General features: G+C 39.3%; 2 protein-coding genes across 3 annotated transcripts; one reads left to right on the plus strand and one right to left on the minus strand.

The window, feature by feature from the left end:
- The first annotated feature begins 132 nt into the window (after positions 1-132).
- Positions 133-592, plus strand: LOC117573182 (uncharacterized). Its single transcript, XM_034256165.2, has one exon. The coding sequence runs from the start codon at positions 203-205 to the stop codon at positions 587-589; it is 387 nt and encodes a 128-aa protein (XP_034112056.1). The 5' UTR covers positions 133-202; the 3' UTR covers positions 590-592.
- LOC117573109 (open rectifier potassium channel protein 1) lies at positions 488-17,830 on the minus strand. Of its 2 annotated transcripts, none has more exons than XM_034256040.2 (7): positions 17,148-17,830; positions 9,610-9,777; positions 5,238-5,539; positions 4,927-5,178; positions 4,763-4,866; positions 3,359-3,428; positions 488-3,179 (listed from the first exon to the last, which is right to left on the minus strand). In XM_034256040.2, the coding sequence occupies exons 2-7, from the start codon at positions 9,749-9,751 to the stop codon at positions 1,059-1,061; spliced, it is 2,991 nt and encodes a 996-aa protein (XP_034111931.1). In that variant the 5' UTR covers positions 9,752-9,777; positions 17,148-17,830; the 3' UTR covers positions 488-1,058. The 2 variants fall into 2 exon arrangements, with proteins under 2 accessions (XP_034111931.1, XP_034111927.1); XM_034256036.2 differs by lacking the exon at positions 3,359-3,428 and adding an exon at positions 4,447-4,594 and having other exon boundaries at positions 17,148-17,828.
- Positions 17,831-20,971: the final 3,141 nt, after the last annotated feature.

Genomic DNA, 20,971 nt, shown 5'->3' on the forward strand with positions numbered 1-20,971 from the left:
GAAACTAGTAATGGTCTCACTGCTTTCTGCTATCGATAGGGTGGGTTACCATACTCAGGGCGGCATTTTCAAAATTATAGCATGCGTTGAACATTTCAATTGGGGACCGAATGTGTTTTTAAATGAGTTTAGTATAGCTTCACCTGTTTCACCTTTTGCACACACAAAATTTATTCGATAGAAATTCAAATTGTAATTTAGTATGGCCGGTTTTGCACAGGAGTTCATTACGTTAACCCCGTTGAATTGTGTTAAAGAATGTCGCGCTCTCATCCAAACGCCCAAGCAACGAAATTATTTAACGACCGCCGCGCTTTTCGGACTATATTGCGGGGTGCTGCTTTATCGAGCCTACAAGAAGTACCTGATTGAAATGAAGAACAAAATGGAGATCATTGAGATGCAGGCACAAGAGATGCAATCGGAGAACAGTTATGTTCTTGACCCACCTCCAGTGACATCGAAAGAACTGCTTTTGCCCCCCATAATCGATCAGGCCGAGATTAATGCAGGCAGCTTTGAATCGGCGCCCCGTTCCGAAATAGAGCCCTTCATTACTAGCCACCCCCTGTTGAATACCAGCACTTGATAAAATACATTTCGAACAGACAGCAATTAAAGTCAAAATTAGCGGAGTTTCAAATAAATATGCGCTTCACAGATTCATAATACTTTTGCGCTTATATTTCGTATACATTTAATTAATAGTAGTAACATACATAGGCATAATTATTGGAAGTTTCTTTTTTTTGTTCATGGAAGCTCATCGCTCATAATAGATATTGGCATAGATAAAGTAACGTATAAATAATAATCATAACAAGAAATATATAAAGTATAACATGATATTGATATGATGCAGTTCGCAATGGCGAGCTAGGAATGTTTTTTTTTTCCGGGAAAATACGTATATATCCGAGGAATGTTTTCGCAAGAATTGTATAGGATTAAACATAAAATTACATAGTATGTAGTACAGATAGGCGAATTAGTGGCAACAATAATCAAACTATAAACTAAACAACACTTGAGACACTTTCCGGACAAACATCAATCGATTATTTTTCGCTGCCTGTTCCGCTGCTTCCGCTGGCACCTCCGCTACCACTTCCGGAGTTACTGCCTGGATTATTGCCGGGCTTTCGTGCACCCGGTCCCGCAAATCCCTCGGGCATACTACTCTTGCGTTGTGCCTGCGAGATTTGCACAATCCTCGACAACGGTGAGTGTGTGCTGCTCGTGCTCGGTCGCGTAAGTGACGATGGCAGCAGTCGGGAGGCCGAAGTTCCCGCTTCCTCCAAACCAGATGCGCCCGAACTGTTCACACCCGTGGGTGAAGTGGGTGACAGCTCACGCGCCAGCGGCGAGGGACGCAGCGAGAGGCGACGCTGCAGTGCCGTCTGCGAACTCGTTGGCAACGGACTCGGCTCATCGCTCAGACTAACGCCGGGCGGTGGCGCTTGGCCTGGTGGTATTTGCAGTGCCGTGGGACGCACGCTGAAGCGTCGCCGGAACTTGGACGGTCCGCTGGGCGTCGACGTTGATGCGACGCTGGGCAGCGGCTTTTCCGTATAGCTGGGCGGTGGCTCCATCATCTGAATGCCCGAGGGACGACGTCCGGCCCCAGCACTGCTGTTGCCAACGCCGCTCAGCGGTGACATGGTCCCCACAATAGTGGAGCGTCTGGCGTAAAGCCGATTCGCTGCTGTGGCCTGCAAGGTGCGCGTCTGATCGCCCGCAAAGAACGAGAGTAGGGGCGGCAGCTGAGGCGGATCGAGGCCAGCATTGCCCATCTTACGCTGCTTCTTGTGCAGCTTGTTGCCACTCAACTGGTGCTGCTGTTGCTGTTGCTGCTGCTGTTGGTGTTCGTCGAGCACCGCATGCGTGTGGACGACTTCGAGAGCGCGTATGAGGTCCGCTATGGTGGTCTGCTCCAGCACGTCCATATCCTTGTCAGAGGTAACGGAAAAGATACTCGAGCGCCTGGGCGTCGAACCGGTTGTGGGACCACCTCCTGTGGCGGGGAAGAGACTGCCCCGACGGGCGGCAACTGCAGCCATGGCCGCCGAACCGGAACCGCGACGTTGCATCTGGGCCAGGGCGGCAGCAGTCGGTGGATACATGCTGCCACGTCGTGCAGCCAACGCCGGATTCTGCGTGTAGATCGACTCGCGACGACGTTTGCCAGCTGCGGCAACGCCGGCGGCGGATCTGCGTTGATAGGGGCCCGTGCTGGAGCTGAAGGTTGCCTGTTCCGAATCGTCGAGCTGGAAGCCCGGATTGTTGAGGCCTCCACCCGATGCGAGACTTGTGTTCGAGTCGAACGGTGGCGGCGGTCCCCGACCGTTGCGTAGATACGATTGACTGGCGCCCGCCGTGACCGTGTTGTTGTAGTAGTCGAGGGGCGAGCGTCCCGGCAGCTCGGTGATGCCCTCGGGCACCGAGACCACCGACAGCTTGCGTTCCAGATCCTGCGAGGGACGCTTGCGATGGAAGAGCTTGCGTAGGCCATCGGGCATGGAGAACTTTTTGACGCGACCGGCTCCAACACTGGTGTTGCTCTTCTTCAGATGTTCCTCAACACTGTCCGGTTCCAGGTGCACCACATACGAATCGCTGGCACTGCCACCATTCGCCTGACTCTTGTAGCGATTCTTAAAGGCCTCCTGTATCTGCTGATTATCACCGCTCCATGTCCATTCGTTGTGTGTGTGTGGCGCACGCAGCGGACGACGCGGTGGCTCAATGTTAAAGTCGGAACATGCACGACCGCGTGGACGACGCGGCGTCGAGAATTCGTTGAGCGTGGAGAAGGACCATTCGCTGGCGAGAATTTGGGAATCGGAGAAGCCATGATAGCCGCCATAAAGTGCCGCATCATCAGCCTCCGGCGGCGGCTGAACCGTGGCCAAAGCCGTCACCACCTTGGCCAACAGATCTGTGGTCTGGCGATACGCTTCCGCCGTCTCGAACGTCTTCTCGCGATCGAACTTGCTCAGCTCCGTATCGGAATTGGCGTGCACCAAGCCCACAGCCTGGGCAGACGCCACCTCGGCGCATACAGAATAAGCGCGCTTGCGACTTGGTATCGGCGCGGGTTCCACGCGATACATGCTGAGTTCGGGGCAGGAGGCCGAACGTGGCAGTGAGAACGCATATTCCGTGTCGGTGTAAACGGGCTGTTTAAGTCAAGAGCGATAAATCGATAGTTATCGATAGCGTGTGAGTTGCGTTGTTGCGCATGTAAAGAGAGTGCAACAAATTGAAATATGCGTTAGTATAGTTTGCCATTTATTCTTTTCTTCTTCTTTTTTCGATCTACATAAATCCTTGAATGTTTCTTGATTGTTTTACTTACGCCTGCTCTTCTTCTTCTGTGCACTCTTAATCTTATTCTGCGCGCTTTTTCTATTTCCCTTTCGACAAAACTACAAGAAGAAAAGTGTATCACATATTTTTTGTATTGTCATCGAACTTATCGCACCCAGTGTTGTGCTGTAGGTTAAGTGCGCCCGCTTAGTCAAACATTTAATTATTAATTGCGTAGAACGCAAAAAAAAATTGTTGTTGTTGCCGCTATGCTTTTGCGAAAGCATAAAGGAAATGTGATTAGACATGACGAAGGCATTCCCCGTGTCACACAATATCTATTTACTTATGTGTGTGTGTGGGTGTGTGTGGGTGTGTGTTAGTACGTTAGTGTGATTTCGTCGTCTCCCTTTTGAGCGTCTCTTCGCTGAGCTTGTGACGAACTCGCCGCATGCGTCTGCAGCTTACGTGACAACTGCCGCTTGACGAATCAACGTTTGACGTTTGACGTAGTATGTAATGTAACAATTGGCTTGTGAGGTTAGGTTGCGCTTTTTTTTAATTAATTTTCCCAAAAGTTGGTTTAATGCAAAGAAATTAAATTACACACTTAATTTAATTCATAATTTTGAGTTATTGAATTTCTTTGAAATATATTAAGTTACATAGTAGTGCAAAATTAGGGTTAGAGTGCGCTTTCTAAATTATTTTGCACAAAAAGTGAGGTTAGGTCTAATTTTTCCCAATACGTATAAATAGCGTGCTTATGTTTTCCCCAGAAGTGAGGTTAGCTTTGTCAATTTTCAGTTTCACAAATGTTATTGTTATTTAATTAGTAAATTGAAGCATTGATCATGCTTTCTGCTTAACTTTCCCTTACTTAGGTTACTTTTCACACGCTTCACGCGCTAAATAAATGTTTGCCCTGGTTTTAAGGTTAAGTTGTACGAACTTGTTTAATAGAAATTAAATAGCAAATTGAATATTTAGAAATTGCTCGCTTCATTTTGCAGGCTAACATAAAACTCACAAACAAACACGTAACAATTTGTAGTATGATCTGCCCTGATTAATTAATTTATTAGCCCGCATTGTATGAAATGATTTTTTTCTGTTTGTTTTTTGTATGTGCTTTACCTTCACTTTGAGTATGTAGAGCTCGTTGAGTAGTCGCCGCAGATAGCCAACATCCTTGGTAACTCCCGTCCAGATGCGATTCTGTGTTGCCTTCAGATTCGACGACAATTGTTGCTCCAAATGGGCCAGTTTCTTGCTTTGAAGTCCACTGTTGTCGTTTTTGTATGTTGTATGTGTATTTGGTATTTTTTTTTATGAGAAATACATATAATAAATATATCGGATGAGTGTTTGGGTTGAGGTTAAAATGAAGTAACCCAGCATGCAAAACGAAACATGTTCAAATCATGCAGTCAAATAATAATGCTCAACTTACCGTGTGATAAATGTCATGATCATCACCAGATAACCCAAAGAGAATATGAACCAGACAATGACAAAGATTTGATAGACCACAAACCAACCGCCGAATTCTCGAGGCTGCATAAGGAATTCAAATTCTAGAGATTGATACAATCGATGGGGGAAAATGTAACTCACCTGATTGGATCCAAATGTGGGAACGTAGTCGCCGAAACCAATTGTCGATGTCGTTACATAACTGTAGTACAACGAAATGGAGTACGGCCAGTTCTCAAAGTAGGTAAACACCCAGGCGGGGAGCAAAAGGAACAACGCTATGCCCGGTATAAGAGCGATCACAACGGTTGTGATCAGTCCCAGCTGCGGCGGCACATAATGATCATCCGAGGACATTTTATACTTTTTATACCGACGATAGATCGCCTCGAACTGAAAAGGAAACAAATATTTAGTTGTCGGGTAAAGTTCTCTTGCAAAAGTTTACGCACCGTTCGTCCGAAATATTCGCCGAGACCAGCAAAGAGAATACCGTTGACGGGAATGCCGATCACCGAGTAGACGATCATCACCATGCGACCTGCAAACGTGGTGGGCGATATGTTGCCATAGCCCACCGTCGAGCAGACAGTGAAGGCGAAGAAGAAGGCGTGGTAGAAGGTCCATGTGTAGGGAATTTCGTACTCATCCTTCGTGTAATCCGTCACCGGTTTGCCGCAATAATCCGTTATCCTCTCCAATATTTCATTCTGCGTTGTCTCATTCTTATCCGACAACTGATCCAATAGATAATCTGTGACAGAAACCCAGACAGAGAGAGGAAATAGACATTGAAAACTAAACACACGAAAGTTCAATCAAGCATAAAATCAAATCAAATTACACGTGTTCCGGAAGCAAACAAAATTGGCGTTACTAACGCCATTTAACCTTCCGCTTTTCCGAAAATACAAAAAACAGTTTAGCGCATAAAAGAAACCGAAACTGTCAACGTGACAAACCGAGTGGCGACTGCATCGAGCAGCGAAGTGAATCCCCCCTCGATGGAGAGGGGAGAGAAGAAAACACAGATCTGACCCTGGCCCGAGCCATTCATTGATCGCTGCGATGATCATCGGTTGTAACACGGTGCTTTGCCCCCAGCTGTAACTGTTTAAAATGCGAATTTCGTAACGTTCGTAACGATCATTACGCGCAGACGTTGCGTTGATCTTGCCACGATAGGGTTGCCAATTGCACTTGAAATATGTTTTATTGCCGCATTTGCAAGCCTATAATTGCCTACACATTATCTGGCGAATGGAGAGCGGAGATCTAATCGGACCGCAATAGATGATTCATTTTATTGTATTAGAACCGTAGAACCATAATATTTTGGGGGTGACAACACTGACAACATTTTGAACGATCTTACGCTCATTTTCAATCGAACTTTTTTCCGAAATTGTCTTGGGAATTTACTCGTAATTATTTGTGCTGTAAGTTCCTAGCAATATTCTTATCTTTCGGGTCTGACGTCAAAGTGTTCTTCAGTGAAGATAGGAGGAGGAGAAGGGAGTTTGGTGGCGTATCTCGAGTTAAGTTTGAACTAGTTAAAGGTGCATCCTAAGTGCAATTTATTGTGATTAACCAAGTGCAATCATTCAATAAACCTTAGAGCTGCAAGCAAATGCACAAAATCTCTGACAACAATTTGAGATCGTAATCTTTTAACGAATTGCATAATTCAATAAATGCCCCCAGGCGCAGATTTAGTTTCTGTTTTTCTTTTTTTTTTTTTTGTTGTTGGATGCGTTATCTGCTCCACGGGACGTATGAAAACGAGGGAAATGCTTAACAATTACGGGCAATTCCCGGTACACACCATGTAGCTATAATAATCATCATCATCATCGTTCGTTCGTTCGCTCTCTCTCTTTCTTTTCAAATCTTGGCAGCTGTATCGCCTTTTGTCGCTGATTTGTGGATGTATGGGAGGGATTCCCCGCCCCCCTCTTATTCCCCTCCCCACCCTAGTTTGATTGTGATTGCGACAATTTGTTCATAGACGTCGATGATTAGCACAAATTCTTGTAAATCGTTCAAGCCTCGACTTGACGTGATGTCGTCTATTTAGATTATCTCGCTTATCGCGTTGTGAGCCGGAAATGTTTGCGGCAAACAAATTGATAAATTTATTTAATTAATGCCAGCGTTTGGTTTTCGAGAGCTGCCGGCAAGATCATTTAAAGTTGAACTATGTCGAGGAAAATTAGCTTGAATTATGGAGAGATCACCAAAGGGAATGAATAGATGAATGTTGAACTCTATTTAAAGTCGAAGATCGCTGGGAATATGAAGATCGCTTGTCTTTAGATCACAGCTTCTTGAGATCACCTACTAGGGGGAAGTAAGATCACTTTAGTTAGCTTTTCTTCGACTCTTATCAGCAATATCAGCTTGGATTATGGAAAGATCACTGAAGAGGTGAAAGTTGATCTCTAGTTAAAGACGAAGATTTTATTTTGAATATGAAGATCACCGCTTCTTAAGATCACCTACTAGGGGGAAGTAAGATCACTTTAGTTAGCTTTTCTTCGACTCTTATCAGCAATATAAGCTTGGATTATGGAAAAATCACTGAAGAGGTGAAAGTTGATCTCTAGTTAAAGACGAAGATCTCATTTTGAATATGAAGATCACTTGTCTTTAGATCACCGCTTCTTAAGATCACCTACTAGGGGGAAGTAAGATCACTTTAGTTAGCTTCTCTTCGACTCTTATCAGCAATAACAATTTAAGCTGATTGACAGCAAAATCTGCAGCACATGTCAAGCAAAAAGGGAATAGGATACAAATATCGCTTGTGGGCAGCATTGAAGTGGTTTTCAAGCCCCTGAATTATATCTATCGCTGGGCATTACTTTGATAAAGACTGGAGACTTTGATGTTAAGACCTCTGGCAAAGACCCTTCGGACACTTCGGGGCTCAGCGTAAAGTCCGACAATGCCATCGATCATAAATCATGACCGGGCATTAACTTGTATCGTAGTCAGTCAGAGTCAAAGTCATAATGTTAAGGACTATGAATATGTATTTAAGGTTTTATTTGCGACAATGCGAAATGTCATTTACCGAACCAACAACGATCGACGACCGACGATCGTTGCGATCATGTCTTGATGATCGTGAGGCTCGTTTCCGTTTTTAATTCGATGGTATTGGATGATATTTATAGCTTATCGCCGCACGTCTCGCTTCGACGGTGTCTAATTAGAGTTTATAGTTTATTTATTTGCATAATTAGCACATTTTATGTGCTGTTTAAATTTGATTTTATTGCAATTATTGTGGAATAGCCCTCAAAATAAATACGCTGGCATCGCGCATTTATGTAGACACAAAAACTATACCACGATGTACTATACAAACACACACACATAGATTATACAAATAGAGATCTAGAGTGATCCAGACATACGTAGGTATGTAAATCACATTCAACTCGTATAATGCAATTAATCACGGATCAGATTCGCACACTTGCTAACTCATAAAGCTCACATTTCTCAACATTTACGCACGTTTGGCAAAAACAAAATAAAACACCGTCAAATTGCTTCAAGTTTCACACATCGAATGCTGTATGCTCTTCTAAAATATTGATTCTACTGATACCTTGAAATTTGTAGTATTTGTATTTGTAATTGGGACAGTTGCGAAATTCAAAATAACGTTAATTTCTATTTTTATCTTTTCTTTAAATGTTGATCAATGATTATTGTAAAACAAAAGTCCAAAAACTTGTTTTTCTTTTATGTATGTATATATTTTAGGTTTTCTATAATGATATGGATAATTTTTAAATTGGAATGTGTTTTTTTTTAGCGAAATTCCCAAGTTTGCAGTTGTCTAATTTTATAATCATTCTATCGGAAAAATAAGTTCTAAATACTTTTTTTTGGTAAGAACAGCACACATACCAAGTTTCATAAAAGCATCTATTCAATTTGCTGAGTTCAGGTAGTTGATTTTTTCCTTATTTAATATCTTTTCAATCAATCTCTTAAAATTACTGAATTCAATGGGCTCTTCAGTTTTCGATTCCTTATTTTCCTGTTAAATTTTAAGTTTATTTTTTATTTCTAAATGTTGAATTTATCTTTACCAATTAAGCTTTTATTTTCGATTCCTTATTTAGTATAGAACAGCACATACATATATGAAATTTCATTATACCATCTCTAAAAATGACGGAGTTTATTGCAAATTTCTTGAGATTCCAATTCCTTATTTATTATAGAAAACCATTTCTTTTAATTAAAATTTTTTTACATTCGATGGGTTATTTTCTTTCCGATTCCTTATTATCCTATCTCTTTTTTATTTCGAAAACTATCCCGAATCTTATGTAAACACAAAAACTAAGCCCACCTACACACTTTTATTCCTCACTCGCCAAGAGAGCTATGGAATTTAGCTAACTTCTTCGGGTGCAGTGTATTGTGCAGAGATAGTCGTAAACTTTGGAAGTGCTGTGCTATCTTTTAGTGTCCGACGGGGGCGTCTGGCAACTACATACGTAAGTGGTGTTAAACAAAACTTGTTGGCCAAATTTCGTGGCAGACAGTTTAGTTGTGATATCATATGCCCTCGAGATGAAAATTTGTTGGGCTTTTATTGTGACCGGGCCCCGGGACAATAAACTAAATGAGTATATACGATCTCATATATGATGTTTGTATCTTGGATATTATAGATTGTCGTTTATGACCGTTGCAGCAGTAGCTGCTGTTGTTGTTTTTTTTTTCAGAAGTTTACTTAGGTTATAGACAGGTTAAGATCAAGGGAAAAAAACGGAATGAATCGAATGTTTTACTCACCATGGATTTCAATGCGCTCCTTCAGCTCCTCGGCGCGTGCTTCCTTCTCCTCGCCATGCTCGATGTGGTAATAGATCGCAGCGCCAAATAACAGATATGATATATAGAAGATGAGCAAGAGTATCCAACGGTTTGGCGACATGCTCGACCCGTCGTCGCTGGCTCAAACTGCAAACATACACGAGTATTCCTCATTTATTTATAGCCCAGCAAAGGTTTTATTTGGGATTGGTTTGGAAGAGAGATTGAGATTGGGATTCGGAGATCGGTAGCGACCGAATCGAAGCACTTCAGTAAATTGTTTGCTCACATTTTTTGTTGTTTTACATTTTTTATTTCAGCTGGAATTGCAATATCTGTCGAGTTCTTTTGTGGGTTATGTTTTATTTATTATTTATGGTTGTATCAGCGCTAATCGACTCTTGATTGCGATTGCTCAAGTGCTTCGAGTTAGTTAGACGATTGTCTAAATATATGTGTGTTACCCATGTCCGACTGTTCTCTCTTTTTTTTGGGGCAGCGCTGCTCCACATTAAAGAGTTGTGCTTGTCGCTCTGTCTTAGATTATTTGCTACCCTACACTGGAAGACTGTAGGGTTACAGGTGGTACCGAAGCGGAAGGTCGTCGCGTTGTGGCTGCAGTAGTTGCTCGAAACTTCATTCATTGATCATTCTCTACGACCTGTGCTTTACTCATGCAAGGTAGAAGTATATTTCTAATTCTAGTTTGTAGGTTGAACATTGCACTTGAGAGTGATTGCATTATTTAACACTTTCTTATCAAATACTATTGCTAGTTGATATAGAAATATGCTAGGAATTCTCATTTTAGATTATAGGCTAGCAAAGTAATTATCTGATGTAAATCAGAGAAATGAATGTCGAGCTTTAAGCATGCAGCTAGATGCTAATTTAAAACCACACTTGAAAATATCGAATAGCGAAAATATCAGTGCAAGTTAGAGTCTTAAATTTATGATCAACCCGCTGGCAGTACCGGAACTTAACCTAACTAGAGGTGGTACCGGGATGGGCGTGCTTAAGGTACGCACTTAATTTAGAACCACTCTTGAGGCTCATCGCTTTAAATGATATTTTTTCGAATGTAGCAAGCATATCAATGCAAGTTGGAGTCTTAAATTTATGATCAGTCAGCTGGCAGTACCGGATTTTAACCTAGCTAGAGGTGGTACCGGGAAGTTCGAGCTTTATAAACGCAGTTAGCAGTTGATTTAGAACCACACTTGACACTTTAAGTGACACTTTTTCATTTGCAGCAAGAATATCAGTGTCGTAAATTTATGATCAGCCCGCTTATGGTAGGGTAGCTACCGTGTCGAGGAACCAAAGTGAGATAAACTCGTTGCTTCCGTCGATCCGGGTTATGGCTATGATTATGATTATGTGTAGTTATGATTATGCCGCTCCCCCGCCGTGGGGCTTTGCAACCTTCCCCCGCTTCCGCCCCCGCCACCCGCAGTGGTTGCTCCACATAGCGAGCGACGTCATTGGGACGGCATTGCTCAGAGCTGGGGCAGCGACGTCATTTGGCGATGCGGCAAACACTTGGGGTTTACATACTTATTGACACTTCTAATCATATCGCTCCCAGGCGTATAAGTGTAGAAGTGTGAGTATTGCTGCTAATTTGTACGAATAGCTTCAGCACCTTGCTGCTTCCCTTTCTTCAGCTTTTTTTTTTTTTTTTTTTTTTTTGGTAAGAAGCGGTGCAAAGTAGTCGACAACGTTGTTATCTGTCTGGGATTACGTTCGCATTGGGCATGGGATGTGTTTGTGTGTTAGATTCTGTATTTTTTTTTCTTTTTTTTTGTGGCACACTGCTCGGAAATGTACCGCGATCGCGTCTAATTAGCGGCTCGATATAGAGACCTCCTAACGCCTTCTCCCTTCTTCCCTCCAACTTCTCCGCCTTCTCCCCAATTATTAGGTGGCGTCGCGTTGACAACTCTCCGATGAGGAAAAGGGGGAGAGAAGTAAGCAGAGGCAATTCACACATGCATCGACACCAACATCGGCATCGATGGTTTTGTCTTAGTTAGATACGAGCTAATTGCCAGTGCTTCGATTTAACTTATTTGTGAAATAAATTCGATCGATAATAGCAGCTACTTATTGCTTGTACTTCTTGCAAAATCGTAAAGATAACTCATTTTCCACCGTAATTATTATTGGTTCATGTTGAGGTAGTTCACTACTTATATTAGCTTCAACTCGGTATCTTTAACACACACTCACACACACGCACACTTCTTCGAACTTTGTCCGTCTTTGGATGTCGTTACAGTCACTGCGGCAAACATGATCACCTGGTTTATCTTTTGTGTTCGCTGAGTGCAAAATTCACGCACAATTTTATCTTCATATCGATCGAATTGCGAATTTCCCCGAGCACCTTTTGTTGTAATCTGGTCATTAAAGCAATTCGAAGAATTTTTTTTTTAATGTTTTTAATTTTTTTTTTTTATTAATTGTTATAAATTCGTTTCTCAATATGATTTTTCTATTCTTTTGTTCATAATTATAAATTTGCTTATCAATGTAATTTTTCTGTTCTGTCTTAATTTTTATATATTTTCTTTTCAATGTAATTTTTCTATTTATTTGTTTTTCAATTAAAATAAATAAACGTATATTTTTTTTTTGTGTGTAATTTTCATCGATTTTCTTTTCAATTAAATAAAAACGTGTATTTGAAATACCTTTTTAAATTCTGCTAAAAATCAACCCATTTTAAGTTTATTTAAAATGTGATTTGAATTTTTAAATGAACTGAATTTGAATTACATATGTATTATAGATATGGATAAACGTATCTATTGATCTGCTGACAAAATAGACATTCCAAAAATATAATTTAGTAGTTTAAAAATGAAGCAAAGACAAGAAAAGATTATTGATTCAATATCTTTGCACATTTCTGCAGCTTACAAGTCATTGTGCATACTATTTGCACTCAGTGTATTGTTTACTCTGAACTATCTATCTCAAGTATTACATGCGACATTACAGAACTCTTCTACAGCTTAAACTTATTATTATTGCCGCAACTACAACGAAATCTATCTATTGTTGGTCGCATTATTATTATTATTGTTATTGTTGTTGTTTTTGTTACTACAATTGAAGTCAAGTGCTGAGCTGATAATGCGAATGCTACAATATCATTATATTCAATTAAAATTATCATTTTTGTATTCTTTATTTTTTGTGTGTGTGTGTGTGTGTGTGTTTGTGTTTTCAGTACAAGAATGTTGATGAAATTATCTAAGAAATATTTCTTGATGTTTGTTGTAGTTGAAAGTCAAAAGCCATCAAATTGGGCTAAGTTATTTGTTAACAATAATAAAGCATGCCAACAAAAAAAGAGACGAAAAAACAGTAAATGTTTTTTTTTTTTTTTGTGTTTATTGATCGCATTTCTCGCTTGAATCGCCGTCGCCGATGACGCGCCATTCAATGGAACTCTTTCAATTTATTGTATTATATTTGATTAGACTTTTATTTATTTACAAAAAAAAAAAAAAAAAACGGCAAACAAATACAAACTTTTTTAATGACGTTATTTGTGGCTGTGATTTGGGCTTGTCTAATTTTCAACGGAATGGAAAATTCTGCAAATAAAAGTAAAAAGTTGATCGTCGATCGACAAACGTACGAAAATTCTTTATTGCTTAGGGCTGATTGCAATTAGCATAATAAAAACTTTATAGGGAACTTATAGGGAATTGCTGTTGTGTATGGAAAGTTCTTTCAGGGGTTTATTATTGCCTGCTTATGGAAAGTTCAACTTAACTGATCGATAAAAAAAAAGCAGTAGATATTATTCATTTTGCACTTCCTTATGGAATACTTCCGAATTCTTCTATTTTTAGAGTCATTCGATCAGCATTCAAGCTATAAATATGCATTCTAATTAATCACTTGAATCTGGGTGGAAATCTGAAAATATGTTTTGCTCATTTCTGTGCGATTTTGTTATTTTGGGACATATGATATATATGAGCAAGTGGCCCCAATGAACCAAATCCCGACCAAATCTATGATCATGTAAATTAAGTTGATCAATATTTAATTAAAGTTAAGTGCGAAAAACAACAGAACATTTAATATAGTCATATAAAGGTTACTAATTGATAACCAACGTGCCACGGATAATCCACATCAGATAAGGATTGAATCAGACATTTTAATTTGAACTGATCTCGCATCGACGATTATCAAAACGTGTCAGTGGGTGTAAATCAATCGCAGCCCACATCAAGTACAGTTTCGCGATCATTATGAAACGAAGTTGTTGTTTTTCGTTTTCGATTTTTGTTGTTAACGATTCCATTAACTATATAGGCGAAAGGTTTCGTAAAGTCAGAAATACTTCTTTTATATCATTCAAGAGAGATTATCAATTGTAGTATTTATTTCAATTATGGTATAGAGAAAAATTTGTATAATTTAAGCTATCAGCCCCCTGGCTATAACATAAGTGAGGTTAAGGTGCACTTTTTAAAGTTTTCTTTGAGAGTATTTTGAATTCGGCAAGCTTAGAACTTTTTATATATATTTTTATAGTATTTGTATTTATTTTCGTTAAAATTTTTGATTCTGTGGTATATAATGGCTATAGCTAGCTATAACTTAAGTGAGGTTAACGTGCACTTTTGAAAGTTTCTTTTGAGATTATTCTGAACTCGGCAACCTGAGCACTTTTTACATATATTTATATATAATTTGTATTTATTTTATTTAACATTTTTACTGCTGCATTTACTAGCTATAACTTAAGTGAGGTTAAATTGAAATTGCCTTTTAAAGTATTCTAAATACGACGAGCTTAACACTTTTTATATATATTTTTATAGAATTTCTATTTATTTTATTTTTTTATTTATAGAATGTATTTGCTAGCTATAACTTAAGTGAGGTTAAGGTGCACTTTTTGAAATATTCTTTGAAAGTATTCTAAAAACGACGAGCTTAACACTTTTAATATATATATATTTTTATAGAATTTTTATTTATTTTATTTTTTTATTTATAAAATGTATTTGCTAGCTATAACTTAAGTGAGGTTAAGGTGCACTTTTGAAAGTTTCTTTTGCGATTATTCTGAGCTCGGAAAACTGAGCATTTTTTACATATATTTATATAGAATTTGTATTTATTTTGTTTAACATTTTTAATGCTGCATATACTAGCTATAACTTAAGTGAGGTTAAATTGAAATTGCCTTTTAAAGTATTCTTAATACGACGAGCTTAACACTTTTAATATATATTTTTATAGAATTTCTATTTATTTTATTTTTTTATTTATAGAATGTATTTGCTAGCTATAACTTAAGTGAGGTTAAGGTGAGAGTATTCTGAATTCGGCAAGCCTTGCATGTTTTATATATATTTATATAGTATTTGTATTTATTTAAGTTTAAATTTTTGCTGCTGTGGTATATAATGTATTTGGAAGTGAATGAATAAAAAATATTTACATATACTGAACGCTAAACAGTCGCATAATCAATAATAAATAGCAGCAACTGCAAAATGAACACGTTTAGTAAATAATCACGACAATGACAACGACGACGACGACGAAGTGTTTGTTTCAGCCATGCTGCCAAGCTAATGACGTATAGTCTATATAGTATAACCCACCCGACGGGACTCTGCTATATAGTATAGGTATAATGTGGGTGTAATACCTTTAAGAGAGAAACATTCATTGTGATTTCTGTAAAATTGGTAATGCTAATTATGTTGACATTGCTACTACACATAGAACAAGACAATATTTCGCATGCATGATTAATTGCATTTCGATCTATCAATGTCTTCCCCACTCTCTTTCCCTCTCTCTCCCTTCTCTCCTCTCTCTTTGTGGAGACTGATAACGAGGGGGCCAACAAGCTCTTGAGTTGATGCCTCTTGGTTACACGACAATTAATAACGTCCGTTGACAAGTGAATGTCGATAACATTTGCGATCGACCCAAATATCATCACTATATATAAATACAGTAAATGAATCGTCAAGGATTGCTCGCTGACAAAATGTTGCCAGCAACATTTGTTGCTAAACATGCGACTTGGCAACATGATCGATGGCTTCCAAAATTTTTATATGCTCATGCTAAGGCGCCAAAAGCAACCAAGAAGCCACCTTGAGGCGATAACGTCGACACATCCACGAGTTCCCCACTCAAAAAAAAAAACAATTTAAAAAAAAAAACCAAAAAACACTACTCTTATGTATAGCAGCTGTGGCGTCCAGCTCAACAATCGTTTTGTGCGGATCACAACAATCGAATCGAACAATTTCACTAATTAGCTGCATTCATTCATATACAAATGCATGTGCCGAAGGGGCTAAAGGCCCCTAGAGAGAACAGATTACACATACGACGCGTTGTACGTTAATACCTATGTATTTACTATACATATTATACCCTATAAGCTATACCTAGAAGTCCCTCCCCTCATAGACGTGCCGTGCTGTCTAAACTGGAGCGCAGATCGTTAAGATTGTCAAGAAAGAAACTGAGAAACAACAATGCAGCACAACACAAAAAGAAAGCGAAATCTCAACAACAACACGTCAATTAATAAAACGTGCTAAAAAACAAAAACACAATTGAAACATACAACATATTACGCAAGTCGGGCCAACTGAGCTAACTAGGCGCAAATCTTAAGCACTCAACTTGGAGTGCAGCTAAGATTGTTATTAAAAAAGAGTTTTAACAATAACAATTCTCAAAGGCTAAGGAAAACATGGGTGAACAGGTCATCAGGCTATTCCACAGGGTGGTCAAAATTATATGAAAAGAGTTGATTAAATTGAACTTTGAATATTAACAACTGCGGAAATTTGTAGCTAATCTTCGTTACGATCAGTTTGAAGAAGATGCAGCAGCAGGTTATTTGAAGTCAATTTGTTAACATAATTATACAGATATGTGTATATATTTTATGTGTGGCATGCACATATTTTTATATGAAATTCGAGCAATGCGGATCCTCTGATAAGCTGTACAAAAAGTGACCACAAAACAGATAATGAAACTGAACTGAATCATTGGCAATATTGGCTGTATTATATTTGCACAGACCGAACGGGGAGGAATACCATCTCCAATAGGTCACAGTTCGTTAGCCGACCCCGCGCAATCGTATAAAAAGAACCCGACGGAAAATTACAAAATTTATGATGCTGTTTTTAACAAGAGAAGGAATATATTTCAGGTTTTCTTTTGAAGTAAAAAAGTTGTTTTCTTTCAACACTTGAAAAACATTTTATAGAGCCAGGATCTTATGGGGGAAAAACTTTTATTTCTTAGCCAGAGTTTTAATATTTGAGAAGTTTGAAACGTTTTTGTAAAGTAAGAAATCTTTTTATACTTTATTTTTAATGATTCTATATATATTATTTTCGTTGTTAGTATGTTACACAAATTCCTTGTGGCAAACAATTTACGCAGCGTTTGTTTTTATTGATTAAAATTTACTACTAGAAAGTAATACACACCACACTCCGAAAATCCGACACGAAAAACGAAAAAAAAAAAAAAGAATCACAACACAATTTTTTTGCACTGCACTTTTCTGTATGTTTGCGAATTTCCTTTTGGCTTTTGGCAAGGCGAAGGCGAAACAGAAAAAAAAAAGGCGAACGAACGGAGAAACGAACGAAAATCAATGCATAGAACCGTTGATCGCGACCGTTACACGGCGCGCATTGAATTGAAATTGAAGCGCTGCAGGCGGCGGGTTGACACTTTTGTTGTGCCCTGTCTGCCGCTCTGCGAGTGTGTGTGAGTGTGTTGTACGTGTGTGTGTGTGTGTTTGTGATTTAGATTGAAATGCTTGGAAGCTCACGTCTCTGCTTGCGGCAGCTGCGCAGCTGCAGAGCTGCGGGTGCGGCGCGCTTTCGAGTTTGCGTTTGCGTTCGCGTTGACGGATTGGAATTAGAATAAAGCTGGCAAGCGGTTAACCGTTAACGGGAAAACAATGCTTCAAAAGCTAACGGTAACCCCACACAGCCTGAGCCAACGGTAACGGTAACGGTTATACGCTCAACGCCCAACGCCCGCTACGTTGTTGTTACGATACGCAGCGCGATACGTCCATCATATGACTGCACACAATATCGCCGCCGCTGGAAGAAGCTCAACGCTCAACTCGCATCGACTCGACTCGACACCGACTCCACTCGACACCGACTCCGACGACTATCAAACGCCTCCTTTGACGAGCCGATTGTCTTCCAACCCCGCCGCACTTCTCCCCCTCTTTTCGCTATCTCCCTCTAGCACACGCTTGCACTCATACTCACTTAGTAAACGTGTAAAATGTGTGAGATTTTTAAACTCACCAACTAAAGCGAAAAAGAGCATGATCATTTTGTGAGCAGGTTGTCGAATCAGACAGATCGAACATCGCAGTTTATGAGTCGCGATCGAAACGATCTTGAAACTCAGTTAACTTACTTTTTATTCTCCAATTTCGACCTCATTTTCTCCCTATAAATTTTTTGTATTCCATAATTGGTTCAACTCTATTTTCCATAATTCCATTTATTTTCTTTAAAACTTACATGTTTTTCATGATTAATGTTTTAACATTTTATTTATACCTTTTTTATTTTGCATGATATGTTTATTTTTTTGTAAATAGTTTTATTTATTTCAATTTTTGAAATTTCAATTTTCAATTCCAATTTTGTTTTTTTTTATTACTGTTTTATTACTAACTCAATATATTTTTTATTTATATATTTTGCCAATATATTTTTTATTTTGCATAATATATATGTATTTTCAATTCTCAATATACATATTTCGTTAATATACTTTTTATTTTGCATAATATGTTAATTTTGTAATCTTTAAGTATTTGTATTTATTTAATGTCTTGAAATTTTATTAATATTTCTATGTATTTTTATTGAATTATTTATTTTATGGCAATTTTATTTAGCCAAATCTATTTTATTTCCTTTAATTATGTATATACATTTGCCATGCTATATTTTGTCAGTTTGATTATCGCGTTTCAATAGTTGATTACATTTAATTTAACGAGTGCTTCAAAGTCGAGCTCGCTCAAGTGCAGCGCGTACTCGGACTTGTTGATTTGATTTTGTTTATTGCTAATCCCGCAATTCACTCACATTGAGCTACAGCACACCGACCGACGACCCGAAATAACTCTAGACCCAATTCTCCGGAGTCTAGCCGAACTTTTGAGTGTGCGCGAATGTGAATCCGATTCTTAATTCTGTGACTCTGATTGCTACTGTAACGGTAACGGTGACTGTGACTGTGACTCTCACTGTGACTGTGACTGCGTGTGAGGAGCGGAGCGCAGTGTGAGTGAGACGACGTGCTAACGCCACCAATAAACCTTCGCTCCCTTTTCGCCCTTCACCCTCCGCCCTTTCTATCCCTTTCCACTGTCAACTGTCTGCGACTAACTACTACAACTACACATGCATGCTACAAAAACCTACGAAAAAGAAAACAACAAAAAAAAAAAACACGACGATCGACAAAAGACAACTACGAAAATCGCGAGCACATTTTATTTGAACCCAACCTCCTTCACCTGCAACCCCCCCGCCGCCTTCACGCAGTAAATACAAGAGCATGTAGTACTTACGTTTTTGCTACCAATGAAAACGGCCGCAGAGCGGATCGCACAGTGGTTCCAACCTGCGTATTTAATTCACTTTTCTAATCCGATTGCATTTCGAAGAACGACGCCAGCGAAACCAAAACTACCTACTACAAAAAAATCACATTGCAATGTTTCTCAGCTTCAAATGAGCAGCATTCAAATAAATCTTTCACAAATTATTGATTTATTATTTATAATAATTTTGCTGCTGTCTCGGCGAGCTTTCAATGAGATTGCGTTGATTCAATTCAAAATCTTTTTCTCTTTTTCCTCACGATCGTTGTTTGCCCTAACCACTGTGCACGATGAAGCATTGATTTCGGTTTTCTATTGTTCTTAGGCTCTTTGGATATTGTTGTGGTTGTTGTTGTTGCTGGTATTGGTATATTCGCGGGCATGGCAGCAAATTTGTCACCGTATTTACCCAGCTAACGGGTCTCGGTATGTATTTACTACGGCGTTACCGTCACGGGCCTCCCCCTGCCCAAATTTTTGGCGCCGACGTCGCCGACGCCAAACCCCAAACACACCCACAATAATACACACACGCATACACACACACACACGCTTTGTCTGTGGATTTAGTGCTTTACGACGGAGGCGCAAAACTTTAAACGGCAACCCCGCCTACCCCATCGATTTATGTATATGGTTATGCACCTGTTGCACTGACTCTCATATTGAATAAAGAAAACCAAACAACAACAAAACTAACTCGCAGGATTCGCAGACTTTTCCATGCACCTTTGCACACTGTGCGCACGCGCATGGTCCGTTACTTTTGTTCGCCTGCATTTTGGGAAGCAGTGCGACTGCGACGGCTGATGACACTCATAATTCGCATTATTTTTAGTTGTTGGTTGCTCTTTCTTGCAATTTAAGGCTAAAGATGAGAGCAGAGCAGAGCAGAGATAGCTTGCACAGCAGCAGCAGCAGCAACAACAACAAGAACAAGAACATCATCGAAAGATAGTGTTGATAAGAAAACACTCGACGAGTGTCGACGCCATCGTCATCGTCATCGCCGTTGCCTTCACATTCACATTCGCACTCGCGCACTGGATAAGAGATGTCGCAGTCGCAGTTGCAGTCGGCGTTGACAGCGACGCCAGCGTCGGCTTAGTGCTCACAAACAAAACTCACGCTTTAAGTGGTAGCCTCAGCAGCAGCAGAAGCAGCAGCAACGAAAACAACAACAAGAACAACAACAATGCGAAAAGTGGAGCAAATAGCCGCCGATGCCGATGTCGATGATGGTTAATCCGCTTGGCCAGCGTGAAACATTTAATGCCCTACGCAAGCGTAGAAGGAAATGCATTTAATAACAAAAAGTACTCAGAAAAATAAAACGTGCTAGAATCAAGAATATTTTATTTTCTCTTTGTCTGTTTAAGCAATAAGTAAATTGTATAAATATTATTAAATTAACCGGTACATCTTTATATCTTTCAGTTGGTTGGATTTAGCTTTCTTTTATCAAGAATCTTGAATCAAGATTGTTTGTATATCAAATTTTAACCCAGAAGGTTTATTCTCAAATCAAGTTTGAAAATCTATCAAAAAATCTAGACTACTAGACTATAATCTTGTTTCTAGAATGGATGAATTTTAAAAATGAACCAATAACGCAGAATCTTAAATCTAAATCAAATAATCTAGATTAATTCTAGATTA

The sequence above is a fragment of the Drosophila albomicans genome, chromosome X, assembly GCF_009650485.2.
Source record: "Drosophila albomicans strain 15112-1751.03 chromosome X, ASM965048v2, whole genome shotgun sequence".
NCBI classification, from domain to species: domain Eukaryota; kingdom Metazoa; phylum Arthropoda; class Insecta; order Diptera; family Drosophilidae; genus Drosophila; species Drosophila albomicans.

What these genes read in the sequence shown, in the direction of transcription:
- LOC117573182 (XM_034256165.2), top strand. Translation starts at nt 203, where the DNA reads ATGGCCGGTTTTGCACAGGAGTTCATTACGTTAACCCCGTTGAATTGT.
- LOC117573109 (XM_034256036.2), bottom strand. Translation starts at nt 9,751, where the DNA reads ATGTCGCCAAACCGTTGGATACTCTTGCTCATCTTCTATATATCATAT. An exon ending in CCACATTTGGATCCAATCAG is followed by an intron (nt 4,867 to 4,926) that starts GTGAGTTACATT and finishes TTCCTTATGCAG; the next exon opens with CCTCGAGAATTCGGCGGTTG. An exon ending in ATCATGACATTTATCACACG is followed by an intron (nt 4,595 to 4,762) that starts GTAAGTTGAGCA and finishes AAACGACAACAG; the next exon opens with TGGACTTCAAAGCAAGAAAC.